Genomic DNA, 26113 nt, shown 5'->3' with positions numbered 1-26113 from the left:
AGATCCAGAGTGGAACGCTTAACCAAGTCACCCAGGTCCCCCTAAAATCCTTTACTAAATCTCTTTCTGCTTAGACTACAGTTGATTCTGTAACCTAATCCTGACTGGTCTATATTCTTTCCCCTTATTTCTAACAAATTAGAAACTTCCTCATATTACTGATCATCAGATTTTGGTAAATCTTTTAGCTACATGTGGCTATCTGGATCAAACAGACTTAGAAATTAAGCAATACCTCACTGAAAATTACCTTTATTGTTTCATTACTGAGTTAAGTAGCACAGCACACTCAAAAAGCAAATGCTTTGACTTGGGAAATGCAGACAAATGGATCTTAATGCTCTGTATTGCTGTGTCCGACTTTGAAAATATTTCTTTGTGTCTTACTGCAGTATTTGGATGTGTTTTTTAAAATATGCTCAATAATACAGTACATATTCATGAATTTGGGAGTGCCAAATTCTCAATATTGATACCATGTAGCCCATTTCAGGTACCTCCATCTCATCCTTAAATTTACACAAATCTTGACCCTAAAGTAATAGGATTAAAGTATTCAAGACATTCACTATATTGCTAAGATATGATACTTAAGCAAGATAGTTGTAATAATGGAAATAGGTTTACTTGAATCTGAATGAAAAAAAGGAAAGCTAATTTTTAGCTTATCTTTTTTAATTTTTAAAATGTTTTATTTACTCATTTTTAGAGAGAAAGAGAGAGAACAAGCAGGGGGAGTGGCAGAGGGAGAAGCAGGTAACCTGCTTGCTGAGCAGGGAGCCTGACGGGGGCGGGGGGGGGGGAGGGGGCTTGATCCCAGGACCCTAAGATCATGACCTGAGCTGAAGGCAGATGCTCAACCAATTGAGCCACCCAGGTGCCCGCTTATTCCTCTTTTTAAAAGTTTTGTGCATGCCAGGGTACTGCAATATGCAAAGGCAGGTATGTGTCCTACAAAGGTAGCTGTATTGGTCCTATAGCAAATAGTACAAATCTGATTATATCTATAACTGTCACTAGTTCCTTCAACAATGAATCAAGATCAGGAGGTATATTATTGACAACTGTTTTTCTATGAAGAAAGGAGGCTGACCTTCAAGCACAACATCTTTTATACTGTAACACCACCCTTTCTTGTTGAAATCATAACTGATAATCTAATCCTCCACCAGGCATTTCTTCTCCCTCACAGATGTACTGAAAGTATGCCAAGAAGTGAACATTCACACTACACATCAGTGGTTTTGTCCAACCATAAAATAAAATAGCCTCTTGCCATTCACATGATAGTAACTGTCTCTCTGCATCATGTGTATATTACAACATCACATACATGTTAAATAAAATGCAGAGCTTAGCTTTGATTTCCATCCTTCATACTGTTGCCACTTACTTTTTTTTTCCACTTGCCTTTTTAATATGTGAACATACATATCCCCCTTTCTCAAAAGTCTTCAATGACTCCATACTATCTACCACTGCCCACCTTGCAGGATAAAAATCTAAAATTCCTATGTTTAGCATTAAGATCCTTCATGGTCTGGTACTGTCTACTACATGTTTGGCCTCATCTACTTACTTAATCTTTACCCCCACAAGTTATGCTTCAACAGTACTGTACTTTTGGTTCCTTGAACACTGTGTTCTCTCATGCCTCTGTACATCTGCAATGCTTTTCATTGTATAGAATGCTTTTACTGTTTTTTTTTCCTTCAAAAAGCTCTACTTAAAAGATATCTTTGTAAATTCTTCCCTCAATTCCTAGGTAGTCATTCCCTCTATTTCCTATTGCATCTTACAGGTACTTTAAATACAATGATCATTTCGTATTGCGCTTGTTGCACTTCATTCACAAATAAAATTAAGTGCCTACAACATGCTAGGCACTTTTTTAAATGCAGGGGATGTAACAATGAATAAAAGTAGGTCTCTGCCCACATGGAACTGTTGTACAATCTAGAGAGGGGTAACAAACATCACAAACTCTTAATATTTATTCCCTTGGAAGAAAAAGTATGAAGAAAGTTAGGGAGTGCCAGACCCAAAGGGTAAAGAGGAGGAGGAGAGCAATATTATTTTATACAAGGAATCAAGGAAGGCCTTTCTATTAAGGTATCTGAGCAGATACCTGAAAGACGTCAGTGAGGAAATGAGCCTGTCTATGCAGATAGACATCTGGGGAAAAGAGATGAACAGGCAGAAAGAATAAAACATGCAAAGGTCCTAGAAAGGACCGTTTGGCACACTAAGGAATAGCAGGGATGCCACTATGGCTGCAAAACAATAAGCAAAGTGGGAAGAGGTAGGAAACAGTAAGAGATGAGGTAGGGGTGAGAGAGGAAGCAGATTAAATAGTTAAGTCTTGGGTTTTTCTGAGTGACATGGGGGGCTACTCGAAAGATTTTAAGCGGAAGAATGGTATGATCTAACGTTTATTTTAGAAGAATCACTGCAGAGGGGAAAGGGTGGAAGCAGGAAAGTAGACTACTGCAGTGATCTTGATTAGAGATCACTTAGACCAGGGAAGCAGTCCTGGCATGGAGAGAAGTGGTAAATTGAGCATATTTTTGAAGATGGAGCCAATAGGATGTTTTATATTTTGGATGTAGGCATGATAGAAAAAGGCGTTAAGGAAAACTTACTTCTTAAGAGTTTTAGCCTAAGCAGTTGGAAAAACAGAGATGCCATTTCCAGAAAGAGGAGCCTCTTCTTAGGAGAAGGAGATCAAGAATTTGTATTGGGCATATTAAGCCTGAAATGCCTATTACACATCCAAATGCAGATGTCAAGAGGACAAAGAAGTCCTGGCTGAAGTAAAATTTGAGAATCATCAGCAAGCACAAAATATTTATAAAACTGCAATCCTATACAAGATCAAAGGAGAAAAAAAATCACAAGGAGAGTAAATATGGATAAGAAAGAAAAAAAGATTTGAATACAGCCTTAAAGGTCTCCAACCATTTTGAGTTAGTAGAGAGGAGAAGGAACCAGCGAAGGAGAATCCTTTACATTTATCCACTGAATTACAAACTTCTTAAGGAAAGGCACCGGTTCTTAGTACCATGCTTAGCTTACAATAGATAATGAAATATCTAATTAGTAAGTATGAGTGTGTATGTGTATAGAATTTTAGCATGGAAAAAAGGAAGTTCTGATATCATGTCACAAATGATAAAATCCCATATATATTTTTTCCAGTTGATGTAAGTTGATCTATGTCAACTGCACCAAAAGTTGAAAAAAAAAGTTTCCTGTACATATTTATTAAAAGCACTAAATATCAGAATCTTTGCAGTTTAATACAAAGATACCATATCAAAAACAAACCAATCCTGAAATGCACACATTCAAATATTTACTGAGTACCTTCACTAAGATGCTAAAGATACAATAGTGAGAATAATAGAATTGTGTCCTTGTTGAGCTAACACAAATAGGCAGACAATAAATAAGTAAAAAATGTGTTAGTAATTAAATGTTAAGCAGGAAGGAAACATCACATAAATGGTGGGGGTGGGAGGGAAATGGCCCAGAAGGTCCCACTGAGAAGGCAACTTCTGCATAAATACCCGAAGGAAGAGGGAGACAAGTAAATATTTTATAGAAAACAGTGCTTTCAGTCACTGTCAAAAAGTAAACAGTTTAAACCAAGAAGATAAACACCACTAGGAGTCAAAACTGATAAGATAATTTAGATTAACAAAAATAAAAAGATGGCCAACTCTCTGTGTACAAAATCAATGGTTCTATGCAAAGCTAGTATCCAGATCGTATCATATAAATTTTACATAAGCCTAGAATTCCAAATACTAAGCTAGTAGATAGAGATTCGGTATATATGCTTCTAGACACATATGTGTTCATATGTTAGGGGGTGTATGTGCATGCATTTATACTTGTAGGTTTGTATGTGCTTGTGTGTGTTCCAGAGGAGGACAATACTTAGTAAGTTAAAAAAAGAAAACAACAAAAAAAGACAAATATTGATCAAGTAGTCAGATGTTCCAAGACAGTGCCAAATATTTTCTCAAATATCTCAATGTGTACAACGACCTTGAGAAGTAAGCATTACCCTTTTCTTTTACAAATTAAAACAAAGATCAAAAACACTTCACAGTTACATGGCTAGTAAGGTGATATGACTGAAATTAAATTCCAAAGCTTTCTTCTTCACTTGTAATGTCTTTCTGAATACAGCAGTACTGAGAGGAATAGACAACCATCCTTTTCTGAAATTATCCTAAGGTACCCTGAAGCCCAAGTTTATTTCAAAGGATACAAAGTTAAGAACCAACGCAGATCCCAGGAGGATTAACCCCTAGAGAAACTGCACACCAGGGTCCTGAAAGAGATGATCCTAAAATAAAGATTATTTGGGGTAGGAGGAAAGCTGAATCATAATAATAGCTACCATTCACTGAATAAATTAATACATACATCACATATAGTAATATTTTTAAGGGCCTTCATATGCATTACTTCACAATCTTCATAATAACTTCTTCCGAGTCATTTTTTTTTTTTCAAAATACAGAAATTGGGGGTGGAGGGATAACATTCCAGGAGTAAGGCACAATATAAACAAGTTCTGAAGGTGGGAACAAGAGGGGCACCTTCAAGAGGCAATGAATAGTACAAACTGGCTAAAGCATAAAGGGAGATGAAAGGGGAATAAAAAGAGATAAATTAAAGAAATGGTGGAATCAAAAGAATCTGAAATGCCAAGCTAGAAAGTTTTAACTTTCTTCAGTAGTCAACAGGTTCTCTAAAAGTTTCTGCGTGGTTGGATCCATGCTTCATGAAAATTACTGACAGTTACAGGGCCTAAACTAAGGTACTAAAAGAGTAATGGGAGGAAAAGAAAACTGGAAGAATTACTAGAGAGATAGAATTCACAGAATTTGGCCTGAGTGACTCTGGATATGATGTTCTAATAATGGGAACCACAAGCTGTACGATTAGAACTTCCATGGGGATAAGAAAAAAAATATGCAAACTTTATTGTTAACATTCAAAAAAAAAAAAAGAAGATGATATACTTAAAAATATAAACAGCCTTATGGTTGACAAGTTTAGTTTAAAATTAAAATGTATTATGCTGGGATCCCTGGGTGGCGCAGTGGTTTAGCGCCTGCCTTTGGCCCAGGGCGCGATCCTGGAGACCTGGGATCGAATCCCATGTCGGGCTCCCAGTGCATGGAGCCTGCTTCTCCCTCTGCCTATGTCTCTGCCTCTCTCTCTCTCTCTGTGTGACTATCATAAATAAATAAAAATTTAAAAAACATTTTTAAAAGTATTATGCTATTTAATTATACATAATTAAGACAACCCTATATATTAGCATATCATAAAGTCTTCCAAATTCTTTTTTTTTTAAGTCTTCCGAATTCTTAAAGTTTGATTTTCATTTCTCCAATAAAAGATGTACATAAATAAATTGTTCATCAACAAAGCTATGAAAATATACTTGACCAAGTACCACTGCTGCTTATGTTACAGCCTCACACTTTACAGCATGATGTGCCAGGCAATACACTGAAGTCATCCAATCTTTTCATGATCCCTTAGGAAGATTAGAAAACCGTAATTCCCAACTCATAGAAGAGGAAACTGAGGCTTAGTGAGGTCAGGTGATTACTAAAAAAAGTTGCAGAAAACTATGTTTTCAACATGCTGTATTATCATTTAGCATTCATTTGATTTTTTTTTTAAGATTTTATTTATTTATTTGAGAGAGAAAGTGAGCCAGAGAGAGAGAACATGAGCAGGAGAGGGGGAGGGAGAAGCAGACTCCCCACTGAGCAGGAAGCCTGATGCAGGGCTGGATTCCAGGACCCTGAGACCATGAGCTGAGCAGAAGGCAGACATTTAACCAACTGGAGTCACACAGGTGCCCCTCATTTGATTTCTTTGTATCTAATAAATACTTTGTATTTAGGATAAAGAAATCTTACACAAGAATTGTCATAGGGACACCTGGGTGGCTCAGCGGTTGAGCGTCTGCCTTTGGCTTGGGGCACGATCCCGGGGTCCCTGCTTCTCCCTCTGCCTATGTCTCTGCCCCTCTCTCTGTGTGTCTCTCATGAATGAATAAATAAAATCTTTTTTAAAAAGAAGAACAACTGTCATAATCACACATGACGTTCTAAAGAATCTCCTATTCACTCTTTTTAATGTATGTCAGACTGCTTTGGTGTGTGGTAACAAAAAGTGGGGGAGGTGCCTAAAAACTACTGGGGAGAAAAAGGTTACATTGCTGCTATTTCCCTCCTTAGCTGTCACCTTGAAAGTACCCCTAGAAAGTTAGATATTTGTGATATTATTCAGCAACAGGATGAGGAATGGTACCAACAGGCAATGGTGACTGCTGGTATATCTCCTACACAGTAGGGTAGGGCTTTTCAATGCATAAGTTAACATGATCAGATAACTGATCAGATTGTCAGCAACTTTTCTCACCCCCAGTAAATGATAATTATCTTTAAAATATAAAACCTGAGATTCTATAATCTCATTTAACTGATAAATCATAAAAAAAAAAAATCAACGCACTGCATAACTCCTAACAGAAATCTGGTTCTGCTTAACAACAGGCACCATAATATTAACATGGAAGGTTAAAGAAATCAGGAATAATAGTTTCAGAAACACTGAACTCCTATTCCTCCATGAAAATAAAACACTGTGTAATCACCAACATGCCTAAAAAGCAAAGTAGTACAACTGAGTAAGCACCTGAATGGGCAAAAGGCTCCAGGAATCCAACAGAGTTTAGAGGTTTAGCCTAGACTCTGAGCAAAGAACTTGTTTTGTGGCTATAAAACATCAACAACATGTTAAGTACAATTTTTAAAAAAAGATTTATTTATTCAAAAGAGAGTGAGAGGTGGGGTAGAGGGGCAGAGGAAGAGAATCCCAAGCAGACTCCCTGCTGAGCATGGAGCTCGAAGCAGAGCTGGATCTAAGGATCCTGAGATCATGACCCGAGCCAAAAGCAAGAGGTAGATGCTCGACCAACTGAACCACCCAGATACCCATGTAAGTACAATTCTTGAGATGGCATAAAGACAAGGTTAAAGTATAAACTCCAGGGAAACTCCTCAAAAATGTCCTAGTAGGTAAGATGTAACTCCTCAGTGGAAAAGTCTACAGAACCTAAGTAGGAGAGGAGCTCTTGTTTCATCCAAGTCATGTGCATGACAGTTATCATCCAAGTCATGTGCATGACAGTTATCATAGTTATCTATATTGTTATCATACTAATTACCTCTCACTGAAGTTTAGTCAGAACAAGAAGTTAGGAAACTACTGTACATAAAAAAGGCAAGTTTCGCAAGGTATTGCCAGGAAGTGTCCATGGGCTATACAGATACGTCACCAAGTTGCGGGCAGGATCTTCCTGTGGTTTGTCTTGCCCACTTCAGGTTTCACTTTTGAACGTGTGCTGATTCCTAAGCTCCCTAAAGCCCACTTCTCAGGTAGCAAACCAAACTTTGAAAAACATATGATAGGAATCTCTCTTAGTACAGGTCAATGGCTCCTACAGCTACATGAAGCTTAGCAAGTCTTCTAAGCTGACCAACAGAGTGTAGTATGGCAAGCAAATGAAAAGCCTGGTGGTGGCAAAACTAAGGGCTACACAGATAAGACATATACAGGACATGACAGCTATTTCTGGTAATGGCATCCTGGGACTCTTTATGATCTACTACTTTTCAAAAAAAAAAAAAGTGGCACCCAGTTATAAATAAGTTGTATTTACAAATGTGCATGTACAAGTATATGCATGTGTACGTGTTCTAGGAGAACCATTTACAAGCACAGACAAAAGCACATAAGCATAGTCACAGAAGAGTAACATTTTTTGTAAATCCCCTAAACAATATTAAAGATACATTTTTATAGCATCCCAACATTCTAATTTTATTGAATATCCATTACATTAGACCATAACCAATTTAGGGATAATTATCAACTTCTTGACAACAGAAATATACTCCTCAGTTCTTTCCAATATGCCACCTGACAAGCAAATTGGTAGACAAACCCATAGGGACTTCAGTAACTTACAGACCTTCTGAAAACCTGGCACTGCCTTTTAAACCCTGAGCAAAAACCCTTTTTGTTGGTATATAATCTTTTTCATGAATTTGGATTAAATGAAATAATTTGCAATAACACAGTACCTGGAAAAGAATAAATATACTCAAAAATATTAGTTCACTTTCCCCTATCCACTAAGAATATTTTACATAAAGTTGTTCAAATTCAAAACTAAAAGGCTCTGTACCACTCACACAAATGTTATAAAATTTACAGGATCAAAATTATTCTTTTTACCTCATTCATCTGAAGCAAAACACTGACTTTATTATAAAGACAACTTCTGGGGACACCTGGGTGGCTCAGTGGTTGAGTGTCTGTCTTTGGCTCAGGGCGTAATCCCAGGGCCTGTGATCGAGTCCAACATCAGGCTCCTCTCAGAGGGCCTGCTTCTCCCTCGGCCTATGTCTCTTCTGCCTCTGTGAGGTATGAATAAATAAATAAAATCTGTGTCTCTCATGAATAAATAAATAAAATCTTTAAAAAATAAAAAATAAAAAAATAAAAAGCCAACTTTTTGAACACAAAAACTGGTGAAAACAGGCAAAGTATATGGGATTTTATTATATTGCTCCTGAACAGTTTCGTTTGAAATTCTATAAAAATAAAAGGTTATTCAAAAACTTGACATAAAAGTTGACTTTACTTTTAGGGGCACTCAAAATGTTACCAAAGCCTAACACATGGCTACCTTTATTTTTGTAGGTAGGACAGTCTTCAACAGTATAACAAGAGAGCTTGGACTAAAATTGTGTCAAGTTTGGGACACCTGGGTGGCTCAGTCAGTGAGGTGTCTGCCTTCCATTCAGGTTGTGATCCCAGGGTCCTGAGATCAAACCAGGAACTGGGCTCCCTTCTCAGCAGAGAGCCTGCTTCTCCTTTCCTGTCCCATCCTCCTCTGCTTGTGTGTGCTCTTTCTCTCAAATAAATAAATAAAATCTTTTTAAAAATGAATAAAATAGTATTAAATTCTTTTATACAAAGGTATTTTTCATAGCTAATACATAAATACTCTATAGAAAATTAAACCATTGTAAGCAAGGCTAATTCACTTTGTCCACCAAGGTAACCGATGTTGTACATCCTTTCAAACCTCTTTCTAGGGGTGTCTGGGTAGTTTCGTTGGTTAAGAGTCTGCCTTCTGCTCAGGTTATGATCCCAGGGTCCTGGGATGGAGTCCTGTGTCAGGCTCCCTGCTTGGCAGGGAGTCTACTTCTCCCTCTTCTGCTTCTGCATCTCCCCCGACTCGTGCTCACTCTCTCTCAGAAAATAATCTTAAACAAAACACCTCTTCTGTGCATTCTCCCATATACACGTAGAAAAGAAAAAACACATACTATTCTAACTTGCTCTTTGTACTAAACAATAGGTCTTAAAGTTTGTTCCTTTCATACTCTGGACACACCTCATTCTTTTTAGCAGCTATAGAATATTTATTTTAACATATTGTGTATCCGCTTCCCACAACGCACACTTAAGTTGTCTCTAGTTCTTTGTTTCACAAACAAGGCAACATTAAACACCTTTGTATATGCCTCTTTTGCAAATATTCAAGTGTTTCTGTAGGGCAGAACTGCATAGGGAATACATACTTAGATTTTTAGCAGATATTGCCAAAATGCTCTCTAACGTTGCTTTACCCATTTAAGTTTACAGCAACAATGAAGAAAGTTACCTATTTTCCTAAACCCCCAACAAATACTGAAATTAACAAGCTTTTTTTTTTTTTTAACAAACTGATGGCTTTTAAAAATGAACATTCCTAGATTTTTATTGTATCTCATCAGTATTTTCTTATGTTGACTTTTTTATCTTTCTGTGAAATGTCTATTCATACCTTTGATTTTTCTAATGCCCTTTTCTTAAAATATGTATGAATCTTTTATATATTCTAGATACTAACAAATAGAGAGGCAAAATAGCATAGTAGGTTAGGAGCAACAGGATAGACTCGAGAGCCAGTCTGTTCAATTTGAATGACAGCTCTGCCACTTACTACCTGTCTGATCTTGGTCAAGTTACTTAGTTTAGCTATTCTATGCCTCAGTTTCCCCACCAGCAAAATGTGGATAATAAATATTATGGAATTACCATAAAGATTAAATTACTTAATATGCTTAAAAACAGTACCCTGAAACAGAATAAGTGTTACACAAGTGTTTTCTTTTTGTCAATAGGATTTACCACAAATATCCTCTCACAACCTACTATTTGTCTCTTAACCCTTGTTTATAAATCCTCACTTATCTTTCCTCAAAAATTTTTTTCCATTTCTCTTCTAACATCAGAAATTCTATAAGCAGATGAAAACAACAAACTGCCCTCACTGGATCTCACAGTCAACTCCTCAAGCATAAATGCAGGCATCAGCCAAAGCATCTAAATTTTTAAACATCTTTCCACTAAAAAAATAGCCAGTTTCCTTACCGCATAAAACATTCCCACAGATCAGTAAGAAGACTAATAACCCAGTAGGAAAAAAAAGACAAATGGGACGCCTGAGTGGCTCAGCAGTTAAGCATCTAAGCATCTGCCTTCCGCTCAGGGTGTGTTCCTAGAGACCTTAGATCGAGTCCTACATCGGGCTCCCTACATGGAACCTGCTTCTCCCTCTGCCTCAGTCTCTGCTTCTTCTCTCTACCTCTCTGTGTCTCTCATGAATAAATAAATAAAATCTTAAAAAAAAAAAGGCAAAATAAATAAGTTCACAAAAAAAGGGAAAATAAAAATGGCTCTTAAAAATATGGAGATCCTCAGCCTCATTTAGAAGTGCAAATTAAAACTACAAATCAGATGCTCCATCACAGAGACGAGTAAAGATCAAGAAGTTTTAAAATATACACTATGTGAGCAAAGAAACAGGCAGTCATTCATTGTTGGTGGGAGCAAAACTGGTATAATTTCTGCAGAAAACAATTTGGCACTGTCTTTCCATAATAAAAATACACATACCAATTCGTCAATTCTTTTTGAAGGTTTTTATTTATTTATTCATGAGACACACAGAGACAGAGAGGCAGAAACATAGGCAGAGAGAGAAGCAGGCTCCATGCAGGGAGCCCGATGCGGAACTCGATCCCGGGACTCCAGGATCACACCCTGGGCCAAAAGAGGCGCTAAACTGCTGAGCCACCCAGGCATCCCCCAATTCATCAATTTAACATCTACAAATTTATCCTACAGATAGACACATGCACTCCTATCAAAAATGACTGACTGACTACAAGGTTATTTATTACAGTAGTACTGTTTGTAATAGCAAAAACCGGAAACAACCTATATTCCCATCAATAGGGGACTGGTTAAATAAGCTGCGGTATATCCAGATGATGCAATATTAAGCAGCTATTAAAAAGGGGGGGAGGGCAGCTCCCTATACATATGGATACCATAAATCTTCAAGCTACTATTGTTAAGTGTAAAAAGCAAGATGCAAACAACGTATTTTTTTTTTGCTACAATTTGTATGTGGGGGGGGGAGAGAGAGAGAGAGAGATACATTTACACTCCTACATTTATGTCTATAAATGCTTAAATAATCTCTGTAAGCATACACAAGAAACTGGTAATGCTTGCTTCTGGAGAGGGAATGGCTAGGGGCAACAGAGGTAAAAAAAAATTATGTTTCAATGTATACTCTATTGTACCTTTTCAGTTTTGTATCAGTTATTTGCATTATTTAATCAAACAAATATTTTCTTTTAAGATTTTATTTATTTGACAGAGAGAGAGCATGAGCATGGAGGAGAAGCAAAGGGAGAGGGAGAAAAAGGCTCCCCACTGAGCAGGGACCTCCATGTGAGACTCAATCCCAGGACCCTGGGATCATGACCTGAGCTGAAGGCAGACACTTAACCAACCAAGCCAGCTAGGTACCCCAAATAAATCTTTTTAAAAAAATAATCAAATAAATAAGAACCTCCCTGTAATCATACCACACTTTCTACTGGTACTCTTTTTTTTTTTTTTTTAAGATTTATTTATTTATTCATGAGAGACACACACACAGAGAGAGAGAGAGAGAGAGAGGCAGAGACACAGGCAGAGGGAGAAGCAGGCTCCCTATGAGGAGACTGATGTGGAACTTGATCCCAGGACCCTGGGATCACGATCTGAGCTCAACCACTGAGCCACCCAGGTCCCCCTCTACTGGTACTCTTTAAATGTTTACACACAGGGGTTCCCCAGATGGCTCAGATGATTAAGTGTCTGACTCTTGATTTAGGCTCAGTTCATAAGCTCAGGGTTGTGATATTGAGCCTCCTGTGGAGCCTGCTTAAGATTCTCCTCCCTCTCCCAACACTCATGCACACTTTTTCTCTCTCTCTCAAAAATAAATAAATAAATAAATGGTCTCACACAGTAGGTTGTCAACATTCAGGTTGTTTGTGGCTAGTCTGTTCAAAAGCAGAGGTTCTCCATCCTAGGGGTCCATTATCACTCCTGATGGAATGTTTCAAACCCATAGATGTCCAAGTACCACCTCAGATTCTGATTCTGATTCTGTATACAGTACAGCCTGGGCATCAGAATTTTTTTTAATTCACAGGTGACAACTGATAGGCAGTCATGACTGAGTTACAGCAGGACATAAATAAGTAAACAACCAGGCTTGATCTCCATCTAGGTCACAAGCACAGTTTCATCACCAATCCTAACCACTTCACAAAATTCTTAAAAAGAAACAGATGAGAGTGTATAGATCACCCAGTGAAAATATATTGCTACTTCTGGATATATTACTACATAGGCAATGTAATCCTCATATATTAAATGTAGTACATATACAACATTCATACAAATCATGAATTCATTCTACCTAGCATTTCAAAAAGAACTTTGACAATAAAGGACTAGTACCCAAGAGGCACGGCATTAATTGTGTAACACTTGGAGTATCTGAGTGTCAAAGTTCTTCATTTGTAAAATGAGGGAACACAATAGGTTTCCTACCTTCCAGCTCTAAAATTTAGTAATTCTCTAAGAATACAGTATCTAAATGCAACCACTGTTTAGTACAGACTTTAGGATGAACTAGTAAGAGCTTTTTCATCCCATTCACGGTTTGGCTCAATCCACAGTCCCATTCACACTTGGCTCAATCCACAGTCCAGGGGGCTAATGCTCTAATAGACACTCAGATATTAGGTACTGCTGAATAAATTGTCATAAAAAAAACTTTTTTAAAGATTCAAACAATCTTATCTAATAAATCTTAGAAAAATATTTCAAACAGTGCACCTTAGGCAAAATAAGTATAAGAAAAACACTTAAGCATTAAAATAAAAGCATCTGATGCATCTTCAACACCTAAAATAAAAGCATCTTAAAGCAAATGGTTCAATTTAAAAAGCAACAAAGACTTAGTGCTAGAAGAGATGCTAAAGACCACATCCAAACCTCTCATTTTACAAGTGAGAAAACAGGGAGTCGGCCAAGTTAAAGAATTTGCCCAAAGTCATTCTGTCATTAATGATATTCCCAGAACCAAGTTCACAATAACAATTTGTCAATTACTGTTCATTGATGTTTGCATGAAAATTGGTATAACGTTATAAAGCATATTATTTTAGTCACTGATTTTTGATGACTGAAATAACATACAAAACCAAAGACATAGCATAAAAATTTCTTAATATACATGAAGTGTCTTAACTTACATTTAGTGATGACTATTCAGCAAAACTGTTAGCAGCTCTCAAATGAGAACAGAGTTTTATTAGTAAATAAAGCATGTAATCTGATACTATTGTCAAATAATTTCATTAAGCACCTTAGAAAGGAAATAGGATTGGCATCTAAGATTAAAGGAAAAAATGATAGTTTTATTTCAGCCACTTGAGCCACATTACTTCCACAGTCTTAGAAGCTATTCAAAGAGTTCTAAGTTTAAAAAAAAAAAAAAAAAGCCAACTCTATGAATTCATTGAGGTTTACCTCCTGTCTTCCTCAGAGCAAATGATTAGCAGACTGCTTTGTGAACTTTTACAAAGAACCCTTTTCCTCTCATTTCTGTCCATTTGAAAGATGGATTCTTCCTCAATCCTAAACAACTTGTCTTTACAAATTTTTGATGGAAATGAATTCTTAGTATGAACAAATCTTTTAGTAATCTTTCCCTCAATTTATTAAATAATGCATCTAATTTCAAATATCTGATAGTAATAAACTCTTAGCATGAATAAATTCTTTTAAATATCTCCCTCTCAATTCTATTGTGTGATCAATAAAATGTCTTGATTTATACCTTACTACCAAAGAATTCAAACCTTCCATGACAAACAAAAACATATACTATATCAAGTAGGATAATGAGATTTTTCTTTTCCAGGCTCAGGACCAAATTAGTAACAATATTCATGGAGTACAGTTAGGTAACAATATTCAAATCTCATAATAATAAGCACTCAGAGCATTTAGAAAAATGTAATTCTTTTCCTAATGAGGCAACTTTGGCATCAGTTCAAACGGAAGCTCAATTGGCACTGTGATTTTGAAAGGGATGGACTTCCTGTCACAGACCCACATAGTTTTCTTTCAACAATATTATCATCTTCTAGTTTATTTGTAAAATTTACAGAACAGTTTCACACCTAGTATCTCAAATCCTCCTAAGTATAACACAGTGAGAATTAGGGCATTTTCTAAAGGCCCATTATGTCCCAGGCATATGCGGACACTGGGACAGTTTAAATTAAAAAAAAAAAAAAAAAAAGAATGAATTCTACCCTGGAAGAGCTTGCAATCTATTGGGGAATATAAATACATGATTTCTATAAAACGTGCTAGAATAAGGACAAGGAATTACAACTTCTCAGCAGTGTGAGGGCCTAACACCTTCTCTCCAAAGATGTGGGTAGTGGTACCCCAAAGAATGCTTTGGTCAGGAAATCACACACTGTAGGCTTTTGAAGGATGTGTAGGAGTTCCTGGACATAAATATGGAGTGGAGGAAAGGAGAAAGACACTTCAAGGCAGAGGGAACAACATGTACAAAATGGTTAGTGACGAAGTACTATTCCTTTTTTTTTTTTTTTTTTTTTACTATTCCTATTTTAAAGATGAGGAAGATAAGCTCAAAAGGTAAGTGAGCTGCCTAAAGTCACAAAAATAATAACTAACAATGTATGAAACAGAATACAGGCCTTCTGATTTTAATCAGCTTTGTAGACCTGGAAATTCCAGTAAGCTTTGACAAAAACATCAGATAAAGATTAATTTTTATCTCCTATTTATTCCTTCCCAAGAAATGGTCCATGTCTGACCAAGCTCCTGCAGAGAAGGGAAAAAAATGAAAAAATGACTGGAGAAGGGGATTTATTTAATTCTCAAATCAATCCTGTGAGATAGGTGTTTTTATTATACCCATTATACACACAAGAATATAGAGGCACAGGGTGGGGCACCTGGTGGCTCAGTCAGTTAAGCATCTGACTCTTGGTTTCAGCTCAGGTCATGATCTCAGGATCTTGAGATCGAGCCCTGTGGCAGGCTCTGCGGCGCACTGTGTAGTCTGCTTGAGATTCTTTCCCTTTACCTCTGCCCCTCCCCTTACTTGCACATACACTCTCTCTCTAAAATAAGTAATATCTTTAAAAAAATAATATAGAGACACAAAAAGTTCAGCAACAATTGGAAATTAAGGGAAGATTCAAATCCAGGTGACTAAACTAACCAAACCTCCAAACTCAAGCACTTAACCAGACCCTTCAGATCCAACTTTGCCAAAGATCCCTACATCATTTGGTCCAGAGATGCTAAGAAGACCAAGTGAGTTCTGGGACACATCATGATCCCCCAGATCTCTCACTGTACCATACATCTCAATATTCACACAGATCCTCAGATCTGGCTCCCTTACCAATCTGATCTCCCTTGAGCAGGTAAACCAAGAACAAGGTTGGCATGGTCTCTTTCAGCAACACTCTTACATTCTGATTACAAGCTGATTCAACTTGATGAGAGCAAACAACAAGAAGTGGTAACCAAAAAGACATCATAAAATAACAGCATGAAACTTGAAAGTACAAAAAAGAAAGCTCCAATCCCTCTATTTAGCTTGTGTGTGTGTGGGGAGGGGGGGTGGCAATGAAAAAGTGTTACGGGTATTAAGCATACCTGCCACTCACTCCATGGCAATTCACATCAAAGGATGGAGTCTGGAGTACCTGATTTCCTTTATCAAGGGTTCATATGACAACTCTTCAACAACCATGCCTGCCTCTTGAATATTAGGGAAGCTGACCATTTGGAATAGCCATGGGTTCCCAGGGCACTAAAATGACCTCAGGGAATTAAGGATCAACATATAGGACAAAATGTTACCATCAGCAACACTGGATTTGCTAATGTCAGTTGATCGAAACCAACCACAAAATGGATTTCCAATCTGTCCATCTAGTTATTGTAACTTGTGAAGGATATGAAAAATTTAACGAATACTGGAATGAAACCCTTAAAGAAGATTGTAGACTGTTATCTATAGAATTTTTTAAGATATATAAATCTAATCCACCTTCACTTTTTGCTGGTAGGATATGGAGTTGAAGGGTCCTACTTAGATCTAGGAAAAAGAATGTTCCTTTGAGGCTTACTTTTGGCCCTATGGAACTCTAACTCTCCCGATCAGAGGCTCTCAAATAGCAGTCTGAAATCTGCCAGTACTTCTCCAGTCTAGTGGGTACCATCAGGCTTTCCTCTGAGGTCCCCGAGTATGGTGAAAAGGAAAGCTGACATGGTTACCCACACCCTCAAGCTCCCTAGTATCTTCATTGTCAGAATCACCACCAGCCCATTTCTGTGACTTTAGCACCTGCTAATGACTCCTCCAGCCCTCCAACCCCCACCCTGTAAAACCCACATCAGTTTCAGGGAAACAGAAAACAGAAAACTCTTCGTAGGGTTCTGAAGGTCAGCCAACACTAGATTATACCAGCTAAAAGAAGGGCAAGGAAACGGAGGGAGGTGGGGAGAAACTTCATATGTAAGTATCCTGATACTTTTTTTTCTAAAAAGCAGACACTCGGTGACCTGAGCTATAAGCCAAGCAATTCCAAAAGCAAGAAACTGACAGAGGTACCAAATGCAATACCTCCACTATGGTTAAAGTGGCAATATCATTCCTAGCAACTGTATGATCAATCTCCAAATCTGGGTAGTGAGGTTATTCTAAGGCACAGAAACAAAGTTGTGTTTTTGTATTTGTAGGTCCCAGTTTCAGTCACAGTGGTATCTCTGATTGTGGTATCTTTGCTATGGAGCAGGTGAAGGTGCAGAGAGCTAAGTCCTTCTGCCAACAGCCCAACTCTACATCTCAATTCCAAAATATATATATGTAGTTCCATGGTATAACCTGCAGCTATATAAATCAGTGAGGCTCCACTGAACAGTGCCTAGCATCAAGTGACAGTAAAACGTGAAAGTGGTAAAATCTGGAAAATCAGATGGGGGGGGGGGGGGTCTGGCCCATTTATGGTTTTCCCAAATGTTAAATTAGAAATGTGTAAATATGAGGTATAGGACTTAACCTAAATTTTGAAAAGATTTTATACCCTAGAAAGTAATTCTAATATCGGGAGCTTAGATATAGGCAAGATCTATTTCTCTGATGTCATTTTCCAGGTTTTAAGAACTGTACTCGGGATCCCTGGGTGGCGCAGCGGTTTGGCGCCTGCCTTTGGCCCAGGGCGCCATCCCGGTGACCCGGGATCGAATCCCACGTCAGGCTCCCGGTGCATGGAGCCTGCTTCTCCCTCTGCCTGTGTCTCTGCCTCTCTCTCTGTCTCTGTGTGTGACTATCATAAATAAATAAAAATAAAAAAAAAAATTAAGAACTGTACTCAAAATCTCAAGTTGTGCAGGACTACTTCTGGGAACAAAAAGATGAGAAAATTTAACGTGTCTTCCCCTAAGAGTTAATAAAATCTCAGAACTTGAAAAAAGGAAAGGGGGAATAATCCTAGCTCAATTAATAATATTACTATTCAGGAACAGGAAAATTTTACATCCTGTTCAACAATGAGCATTGTTTGCCATTTTATTGCAATTCGATTTTTTCTTTTTTTAAGATTATTTATTTATTCATGAGAGACAGAGAGAGAGAAAGAGAGAGAGAGAGGGGGAGAAGTAGGCTCCTTGCAAGGAGCCCGATGTGGGACTCGATCTCGGGTCTCCAGGATCACGCCCTGAGCTGAAGGCGGCGCTAAACCGCTGAGGCACCCGGGCTGCCCTCGATTTTCTTCTAAACAAAGTAAGAAATACTCCTCTTAACTAAGTAAGGGTTATTTACATGAAAGATGAAGCACGTTTCCAACCTGAGAAAACTGAATAAAGAAAATAAAGATGGAGGATGCCTGGGTGGCTCAGCTCGGGGCGTGATCCTGGAGATACGGGATCGAGTCCCCACGTCGGGCTTCCTGCGTGGAGCCGGCTTCTCCCTCTGCCTGTGTCTCTGCCTCTCTGTGTGTCTCTCATGAATGAATGAATGAATGAATAAAATCTTAAAAAAAAAAAAAGAGTTAAGAAGAGCAAAAAGTCTTTATTGATATACCTTACAAACAGAAAAAAACAAAAAACAAAAACAAAAAAACCACACACACACACACACACACACAACAGGCGTTTCTTCTGAATAAGCTAGTGTGACATGTTCCTCTGACAACCCAAAGAGTCACTTTTCAAAGCCAAATGTCCAAATGACTGGATTCAAACGGTCTGTCCATTGCCACGCTCGGGGCTTCTGAGCAAAAACTCCGGAGCAAGTCAACTCCCACGGCTCGCTCGCAGCAGCAGCAATTAAATGCACGAGAAGGCAGAGCATGAGGTGGGGTTCCGCGCGGGCTGGATGACTGTTCTGAGACCTGCTCGCAGGAAGCCGCCGCATCCTGTCTTCGGTCCCCGTCGGTCAGGCCGCAGCGAGGTGGGGCGCGCACAGGTGTCCGGCCGCGGCCCCGCCCCGCCCCGCGCGCTCCTCGCCAGCTCCCCGAGCGGCGGCCCCCGAGCCCCAGGGCGGCCCGCTTCCTCCCGCCGAGGGCGCCTTCTTCGGCCTCCGACGGGCTCCCGAGCCCAGGAAGCGGGCAGCCCCCTCCCCCCGGGCGGCCCCGCTTCCCCGCCCTCCTCCTGCTCGGGCCGCGCCGCCCGTAATTACCGCTCGGCTCCCACCTCAGGGCCGCTCCCCGGCGCCCGCACGCCCGCACGCCCGCGCCGGGAGGCCCGCGGCCCAGGGCGGCCGGAAACTCCTCACGCCCCCGGCCCGCGCCCCCTCCCCGCCGGGGCGGCCCCGCGTCCAGGCCGCGCCCAGAGCCGAGCCCGGAGCCGAGCCCCCCGGGCCGGCGCTGCTCCGGCCCCCGCCCCCCGCCCCCCACACACTCCGCACAAATTCCCGGCGCTCCACTCCCTCCCGCCAGGGCGGCCCCGGCCCACGCCGCCCCGTCCAGGCGACGCCTCCCGCCGGCCTCCCCGCGCGCCTCGCCCGGCCCAGCGCCCCTCTCGGCGCCGCCGCCCCTGCGCGCCCGCCGCCCCCTCAGCCCCGCCGCCGCCTCAGCCCCGCCGCCGCCGCCGCCGGGTGGGTCCCCCCGGCCCGGCCCCCACTTACAGATCTTGCCCCGCAGGCTCTGCAGCACTCGGACCTCGCGACTGTCCTCGTCGCCGGCCTCCGTCTCGGCCGTCGCAGTCGCCTCCGGCGCCTCGGAAGAAGCCGCCGCAGCAGCAGGCGCCGCCGCCGCCATGGTGCCGCCCGGCCCGTGCCGCAGCCCCGCCGCCTGCGTAGCCGGCGAGGCGGAGCCCAGCGGCCGCCTGGGCTGGGGCGAGCCGCACGCCTGGCCCCGCCCCCGCCCCGCCGAGGCCCCGCCCCCGCCCCGAGGCCCCGCCCCGCCCGCCGAGGCCCCGCCCCCGCCCCCGCCCCACCCGGGCCCCTGCAGTCGCCGCCCGCCCCCCGGCCCCCGCCGCCCGGCCGCGAAGCGAGCTCCTTGGCTTTCCTGCTCTTTGCCCCGCACACGCCGCGGCGCGAGCCAAGTGCGGCTCCAAGTCGTGGCCCTGGGCAGCCTTGAAACCCCACGAGGGAAGAACCCCGGCCTTCTCGAGATCCCCCCGCCCAGTCGTTCTGGGAATTAGGCTCCCCCCACCCCCCTCCTCCGCCCCACACACAGAGCCCACCTCCACAGCTTCCAACGCTCGAGGGAACCCCCTGTGGAAAGATAACAGAATGGAATTAATTGGACAGTTGGGAGGACCTCAAAACTATCTCATCCAAAAAGGAGCCCAGAGGTGTAGAGATTCCCCCAATAACATCCTTGTGCCCCCTACCTGCAAGCCACAACACCTCACACACAGATCTTCACGTATAAGTAAGAACACTTCTGTGCAAAAGCTGGTTCAAATAAAGGGTGAACCCCCCCCCCCCCCCCCCCCCCGTTACAGCAGCAGAGCAGCACAGGAGATCCTCCCCCTCCATGGAAAAAGTCTGAAGCTCTTACTACCACTTGCGTATTTTGGACACAGAGCAAAGAAGCCTAGGGTCCCATCTCCTCCTGCCCCCATCAGTGGGCTTGCTAAAAAGTTCATTGACACTAGGATATTCGTAAATCTTTGACTAGTTGTTAGCTTTATTTCAAGGGATCTCTTTACAGTGAGTAAACTGCATGAATAATACCCTGGTATGAGATGAGGAAGATGATTTCCTGGTCTTGAGGTTAACTGCACTGCCCTAAGAGGAAAGAAACTGTGACTTAATAGGGCAGGGTAGTTGTTTTCCAGGGCAACAATAGGAAGCATTCAGTCTGTCAACAAATTTTTTTTGAGGGTCAGACTTAATGATAGCCTCGGAGAGCCCCAGCCCTCCAGCATTCAGTCTGGGAGAGACACAGAAAAAGAAAGAGGCTCTAGATAAAAGTCTCGAGATGAGGCAATTGGAGAGTCAAGGAAGGCCTTCCTGGGAAATGCAGGGAATGAACTGAAGATCCGCAGGGAGAGGCACACATGTGTCCAGGAGCAGAAGTCACTTGTGCAAAGGCTGGACAGCCAGGAAGAATGGCCTTAGGAGTCTGTCGCAAAGGAGTGATATTGCCAGTTCCATGTGTGTTGTGGGTGACCTCTAAGTGATTTTACACTTGTTGGAGAAAGTGAACCTAACCTCCTCTTATTTGGATGTTTTGCTGTCACGTCAAACAATAAGTCCCAAGCTCAACTTCCTTATCTTCCTTTGCAAATCTGAGTTCACAGCCACAGTCTGTGATCTGGGCTAGGGACTGTGACTCTTTTTTTAAACCCTTGTCCCTCTACTGTTTTCAGCTCCACATCCTTCTGATTCTGCTAAATTCTGCTTCTCTTTCTTCCTTCCTTTCCCTTCCCTGTCATTATATTTGTTGAATTCATCCTCACTTGAATAGTGTCAACATGTTATGGGGTTTCTTTGTTTTCTGTTTTTAAAAAGGCATAAGATTATGAGGCAGACAGACTTGTGTTGGAGCCTCGTTCTACCACTTTTACATGTGTGACTTTGGACAAATTACTCAACCTTTCTTTCTCACTTTTTTTTTTTTTAAGAGTTTACTGATTTGACAGAGAGCACAAGCAGGAGGAGTGGCAGGCAGAGGGAGAGGGAGAAGCAGACTTCCCACTGAGCAGACGCCCCAATGAGGGACATCCCAGGACCCCGGGATCATGACTTGAGCCAAAGGCAGATGCTTAACCAACAGCCACCCAGATGCCCCATTACTCAACCTTTCTGAACCTGTTTCTTAACAATAAAATGGGAATGCTGTACTTATTCTTCCTTCTTCAAAGGGTTACTATCAGGATGAAATAATTATTGAAAGTATGAAGTGAAGCATCGGAGAGAATCCTGGGCACGTAGTAGGATTAACACAGTCAATGTCACCTCATGCTCTTGACTGGAACTCTTATAATCTCTCCACTCTCTCATTCCTCCTACACATATCTTGCTAAAGCAAAAATTGGAGTTTGTCCCTTGGTCTGCCCCAAAAATATCAGTAGCTTCATTCATCCCTTCGGCAGCAAGCAGGTGACATTACAGGTCACAAAGAGTGCTATAAACAGCCAGAAAATAAAGTTCAGATTTCTCAGGCAAGTGTGCAGGGTTGAGACTGGACCCAGCCTACCTAACTCCTTGCATCTCCAGCCACACTGATCCACTTTTCCCACCAGTCCACTAGGAGTGACCTTTTTCTTGCCTTTCCAAATGCTACCTCATCCATGTGTCTCTTTCTCTCACAGACAGAGGTTCTTATTTCTTTTCGTGGCATTGATCATTTTCTGCATAGCATTATGTCACTGTGTGCTTGATTATTCATCTCTAACTCCCTCAATAAATACCTGTTGAATGAATGGATTGAATCATATTAGTCCACTTACTTTCTCCACTCTGCAGACTTGAAGTTTCGTAAATTCTGTTTTCTATTTATTATTCATTGTCATACCTGTCCAAGTGATTAAAGTAGGAATGGGAAACTTTAGTAGGAGCCTATAATTTGAAATTAAAATCTGGCGTATAAAGATTTGTTCCTTTCTTTAAAATATCAATATCCAAATATATATATTTTGGATACTGATTATATATATATATATATATATATATATATATCCCCATACTAGATTCTCCTCATCTCCCTTCTTTTTTACTAGCTTAATCCCAAGTCTGTAAGTCTATTATTAAATTGCTTTTTAGTAACAATTTTACATGAAGTGACACTCCACTTTTTCTTTCCCCCACTTTTCCTGTTGCAGATTTCAGAATTATCGTACTGTTTCACTAAGACCCAGAAACTCCATTTTCCCCCCATTGAAAATCATTCCTAATTACTTGAATTCTGTGTAAACATTTAAGGATGTTAATACTCTTACGGATCCTGGTCTGCTCTGCAGAGATCGTTAGCAGAGTCAGTGTTTCCTTAATGTAAAATACTCAGGAAATAAAGTTTTGTAAAGACTACTAAAATTTACTCACAGTACAATTACAAGAAGTCTGTCCCATCTCTCTCCCTTTATTGCCCTCACACTGTGTTTTAAATTCATCTAGAGTTCCTCTCATTTCTTCATGATGTTTTGCAACTGGAACAATATTGCATCACACACAAACTTGCACTTCACTTCCTTCCTCAAATTATTAATGAATGTGTTTAAGGGCCATCACTCCTATCTCTACCCCCTCCATTCTGATGAGCAACCATTCACTACTATGTCTTTTCCTATTTCTTCACCAGCTTTTAACCCATTGTCATTTTCACCGATAAGTTGGCTTGCTTCATGGTGGCTGAGGTAGGGAAACTGCATTGCCTCTTAGTAAGAATATGTCCTGCAGCTAGAAACTAATTTCAGAACTTGTCAGTTATACAGCATTGTTTTGAATCGGCGCCCACCAACCAATAACATGGCAATGTGAGGGGTATCTCTTGATCCTGAGTTATTAATTGCCTTCTTCCTGGTGAGTCAGGGAAGAGAAATATGCTCACTTTTAAATATTTAAGTGTAGATCATTTTCATAGGCCTGTATACCCATGAGGCAGAACTGTTTCCGGTGGACTGATGGGAAGGCAAGTTGTTTTGGTCATTGATAACTTGGTTTTCTCATTCCTCTCATTAGAGTACTGTTTGTATATTAAGTTTTCTGCACTTAGCTGCATTGAACAAGCAGCCTCTAAATCCAGTCAGGGTTTTTTTGTTTGTTTGTTTTTTGTTTTTTTTTATAAAGTTGGAGTAGAGGAAGGTGAAGTGAGGACTTAAATATTCAGGGTATCTTGCAAAGTATTCAAAATGTACCTTTAACATTTCACCTTAAGACCATGCAAGGCAAAAAAAAAAAAAAAAAAAAAAGACCATGCAAGGCTATAACTAGGATGTGTCCGAAAATACGGACAAGTCTTTATCCTAAAGCCTCCAGCTCTTGCATTAAAAACATTTTCGCATTTGCTCAGCTCCTGGAGACAGACACCAAAAGCCTGAATTTTGGAATATGAGACAGTCTATGCCTTTAGGCCAGTCTGACTTCGAACTCTCAGCCTCCCTCCTTTTGAACTTGCTGGCATATCCATTTCACTTCCACTGCACTTTTGTCAATCTAGACTCATAAATCAACAAGTCTGAAAAGAACATTGGAAAAGTTGGGCAATAATGTACTTGTTTCATGGGCTACACTGTACTTGAGAAATGTCTATATTTGCCTGGGCAGATTTGCCATTTCACCGTGGAGACATGCTCCAGCCAGTTGGTGAGAACCAAGCTGGAGGACCTGAGGTCATGGCACAGCTGATTTTCATGCTCCAAAGACATAGTTATGGTCTCCTGAGGCCAGAAATGTCTCTCTCACCTGGCTGGCATACAGTGGTCAGTAAAGGAGGATGGTGCTGACACTCACCTGGCTGGACTCACAGCAAGCTGGAGATTGATGTCACCTTGCAGTCCCTTCCTCGGGGCCATGGGAGCACAGTGGGGTGGTGCTTGGGTAGGTAATGCTTTTGTGTTCTTCTAAACCCTGAAGAAGAAGAAAGGAAATTGGATGGAACTAGAAAGGAGATGGTCCAAAGCCCCCTCTTGATGCAAAGCTGAGGGTGGCTGAGGGTGGGGAAACATCAATAAAGAGAGAGACACCACAAGGCAAGCCCAAGGGGAACTTCTCTGAAAAGTATCTCCACCCTCTGACAAAACACAGGAACTAATAGTGCCACGTGCCAGGCTTTCCTTGCGGCTTGAAATTGTTGTTTAGGGTTGTTTTTGTTGTTGCTATTCCTATTTTATAGATGATGTCTCTAAGCTCAAAAAGGCTAAAAGATCTCTGCAGGTCAGCCAACTAGTGAATAGGATATCAGGGATTTGAACTGATGCAGTCTGATAGCACAGTAACAACCTTTTCCAGAAGACTTTTCTACCTTCTTCATGTGACAGGCCAGAGTAGGGCAATGGTAACCCTAGCACACAGAATGGGTCTCCCAGACTCTTGCAGATCCTGCAAGGGGGTCCAATCTCTCATATTAGGGTGTGAGGAGGCACCTATAGTACTGTCCTGTCACATCAGGGAAATGTGAAGGAAGAGGCTAACCCTGCATGAGAAAGAAATGGGCCTTAAAGGGGACTAGCTGAGGAAGGCCTCCAGTTCTTGGAAGGGAGTGGTTCAGAGACCCTCCATGACTTCTAGAAGGGAGCACAGAGATGATAAGTTGACGAAGCTGGAACCTCAAAATGTAAACAGAAAGGCATCATAGCTGCAGAAAGCAAGAGAAGGATGCTCCCTCCAGGAGGGCCATAGGTCCAGGGGACTCTTACCCTCAGGGCTCATGAAGCCTCAGAAGCCTCAGAATGACAGGTGTTCCCAGGGAAAACAGAGTGATGACCTGACTAGTGTATGCTCCAGGGGTGCAGGTACCTACAAAGGCGCCAGGGAGGGAAAGTGAAGGTTAGGCAGCCTTCAGGAGGTAAATTCGCCAAGAGCTCACTCTCCAGGAATGGAGAAAGAATGCTAACCCTTATTCAATTAAAAAAGAAACACCTAGGCATCCCAGGTGGCTCAGCAGTTTAGCACCTGCCTTTGCCTTTGGGCGTGATCCTGGAGTCCTGGGATCAAGTCCCACATTGGGCTCCCTGCATGGAACCTGCTTCTCCTATGCCTGTGTTTCTGCCTGTGTGTGTCTCTCATGAATAAATAAAAAAAATAGGGGATCCCTGGGTGGCGCAGCGTTTTAGCACCTGCCTTTGGCCCAGGGCGCGATCCTGGAGACCCAGGATCGAATCCCACGTCGGGCTCCCGGTGCATGGAGCCTGCTTCTCCCTCTGCCTGTGTCTCTGCCTCTCTCTCTCTCTCTCTGTGACTATCATAAATAAATAAAAATAAAATAAAATAAAATGTTAAAAAAAAGAAACACCAAAAAACACTGAATCCCAATAACCACAAGTACCTACATCTAATTTGCCAAGTCATTTGTAAATGAATACATTTGCAAATGTATTCCTTTAAAAAAAAACTTTTTCTTTAGGGACTCCTGCGTGGGTCAGTGGTTGAGCA

At 41.2% G+C, this 26113-nt stretch overlaps 1 protein-coding gene across 3 annotated transcripts in view; it reads right to left on the bottom strand.

The window, feature by feature from the left end:
* The window catches only part of RASA2 (RAS p21 protein activator 2), a 144465-nt gene that overhangs the window by 103891 nt on the left and 14461 nt on the right, over positions 1-26113 (bottom strand). For 2 of the 3 annotated variants that reach the window (XM_025448775.3, XM_025448776.3), the window contains exon 1: positions 19697-19892. In XM_025448775.3, the coding sequence (XP_025304560.3) occupies positions 19697-19829 (133 nt within the window). In that variant the 5' untranslated portion in view covers positions 19830-19892. Of the gene's footprint in view, positions 1-19696; positions 19893-24472; positions 24590-26113 lie in introns of those variants that run through there. The other variant, XM_035704945.2, reaches the window with a different exon arrangement.

The sequence above is a fragment of the Canis lupus genome, chromosome 23 (genome assembly GCF_003254725.2).
Source record: "Canis lupus dingo isolate Sandy chromosome 23, ASM325472v2, whole genome shotgun sequence".
NCBI classification, from domain to species: Eukaryota; Metazoa; Chordata; class Mammalia; order Carnivora; family Canidae; genus Canis; species Canis lupus.
This window is presented reverse-complemented; position numbering and strand designations above follow the sequence as displayed.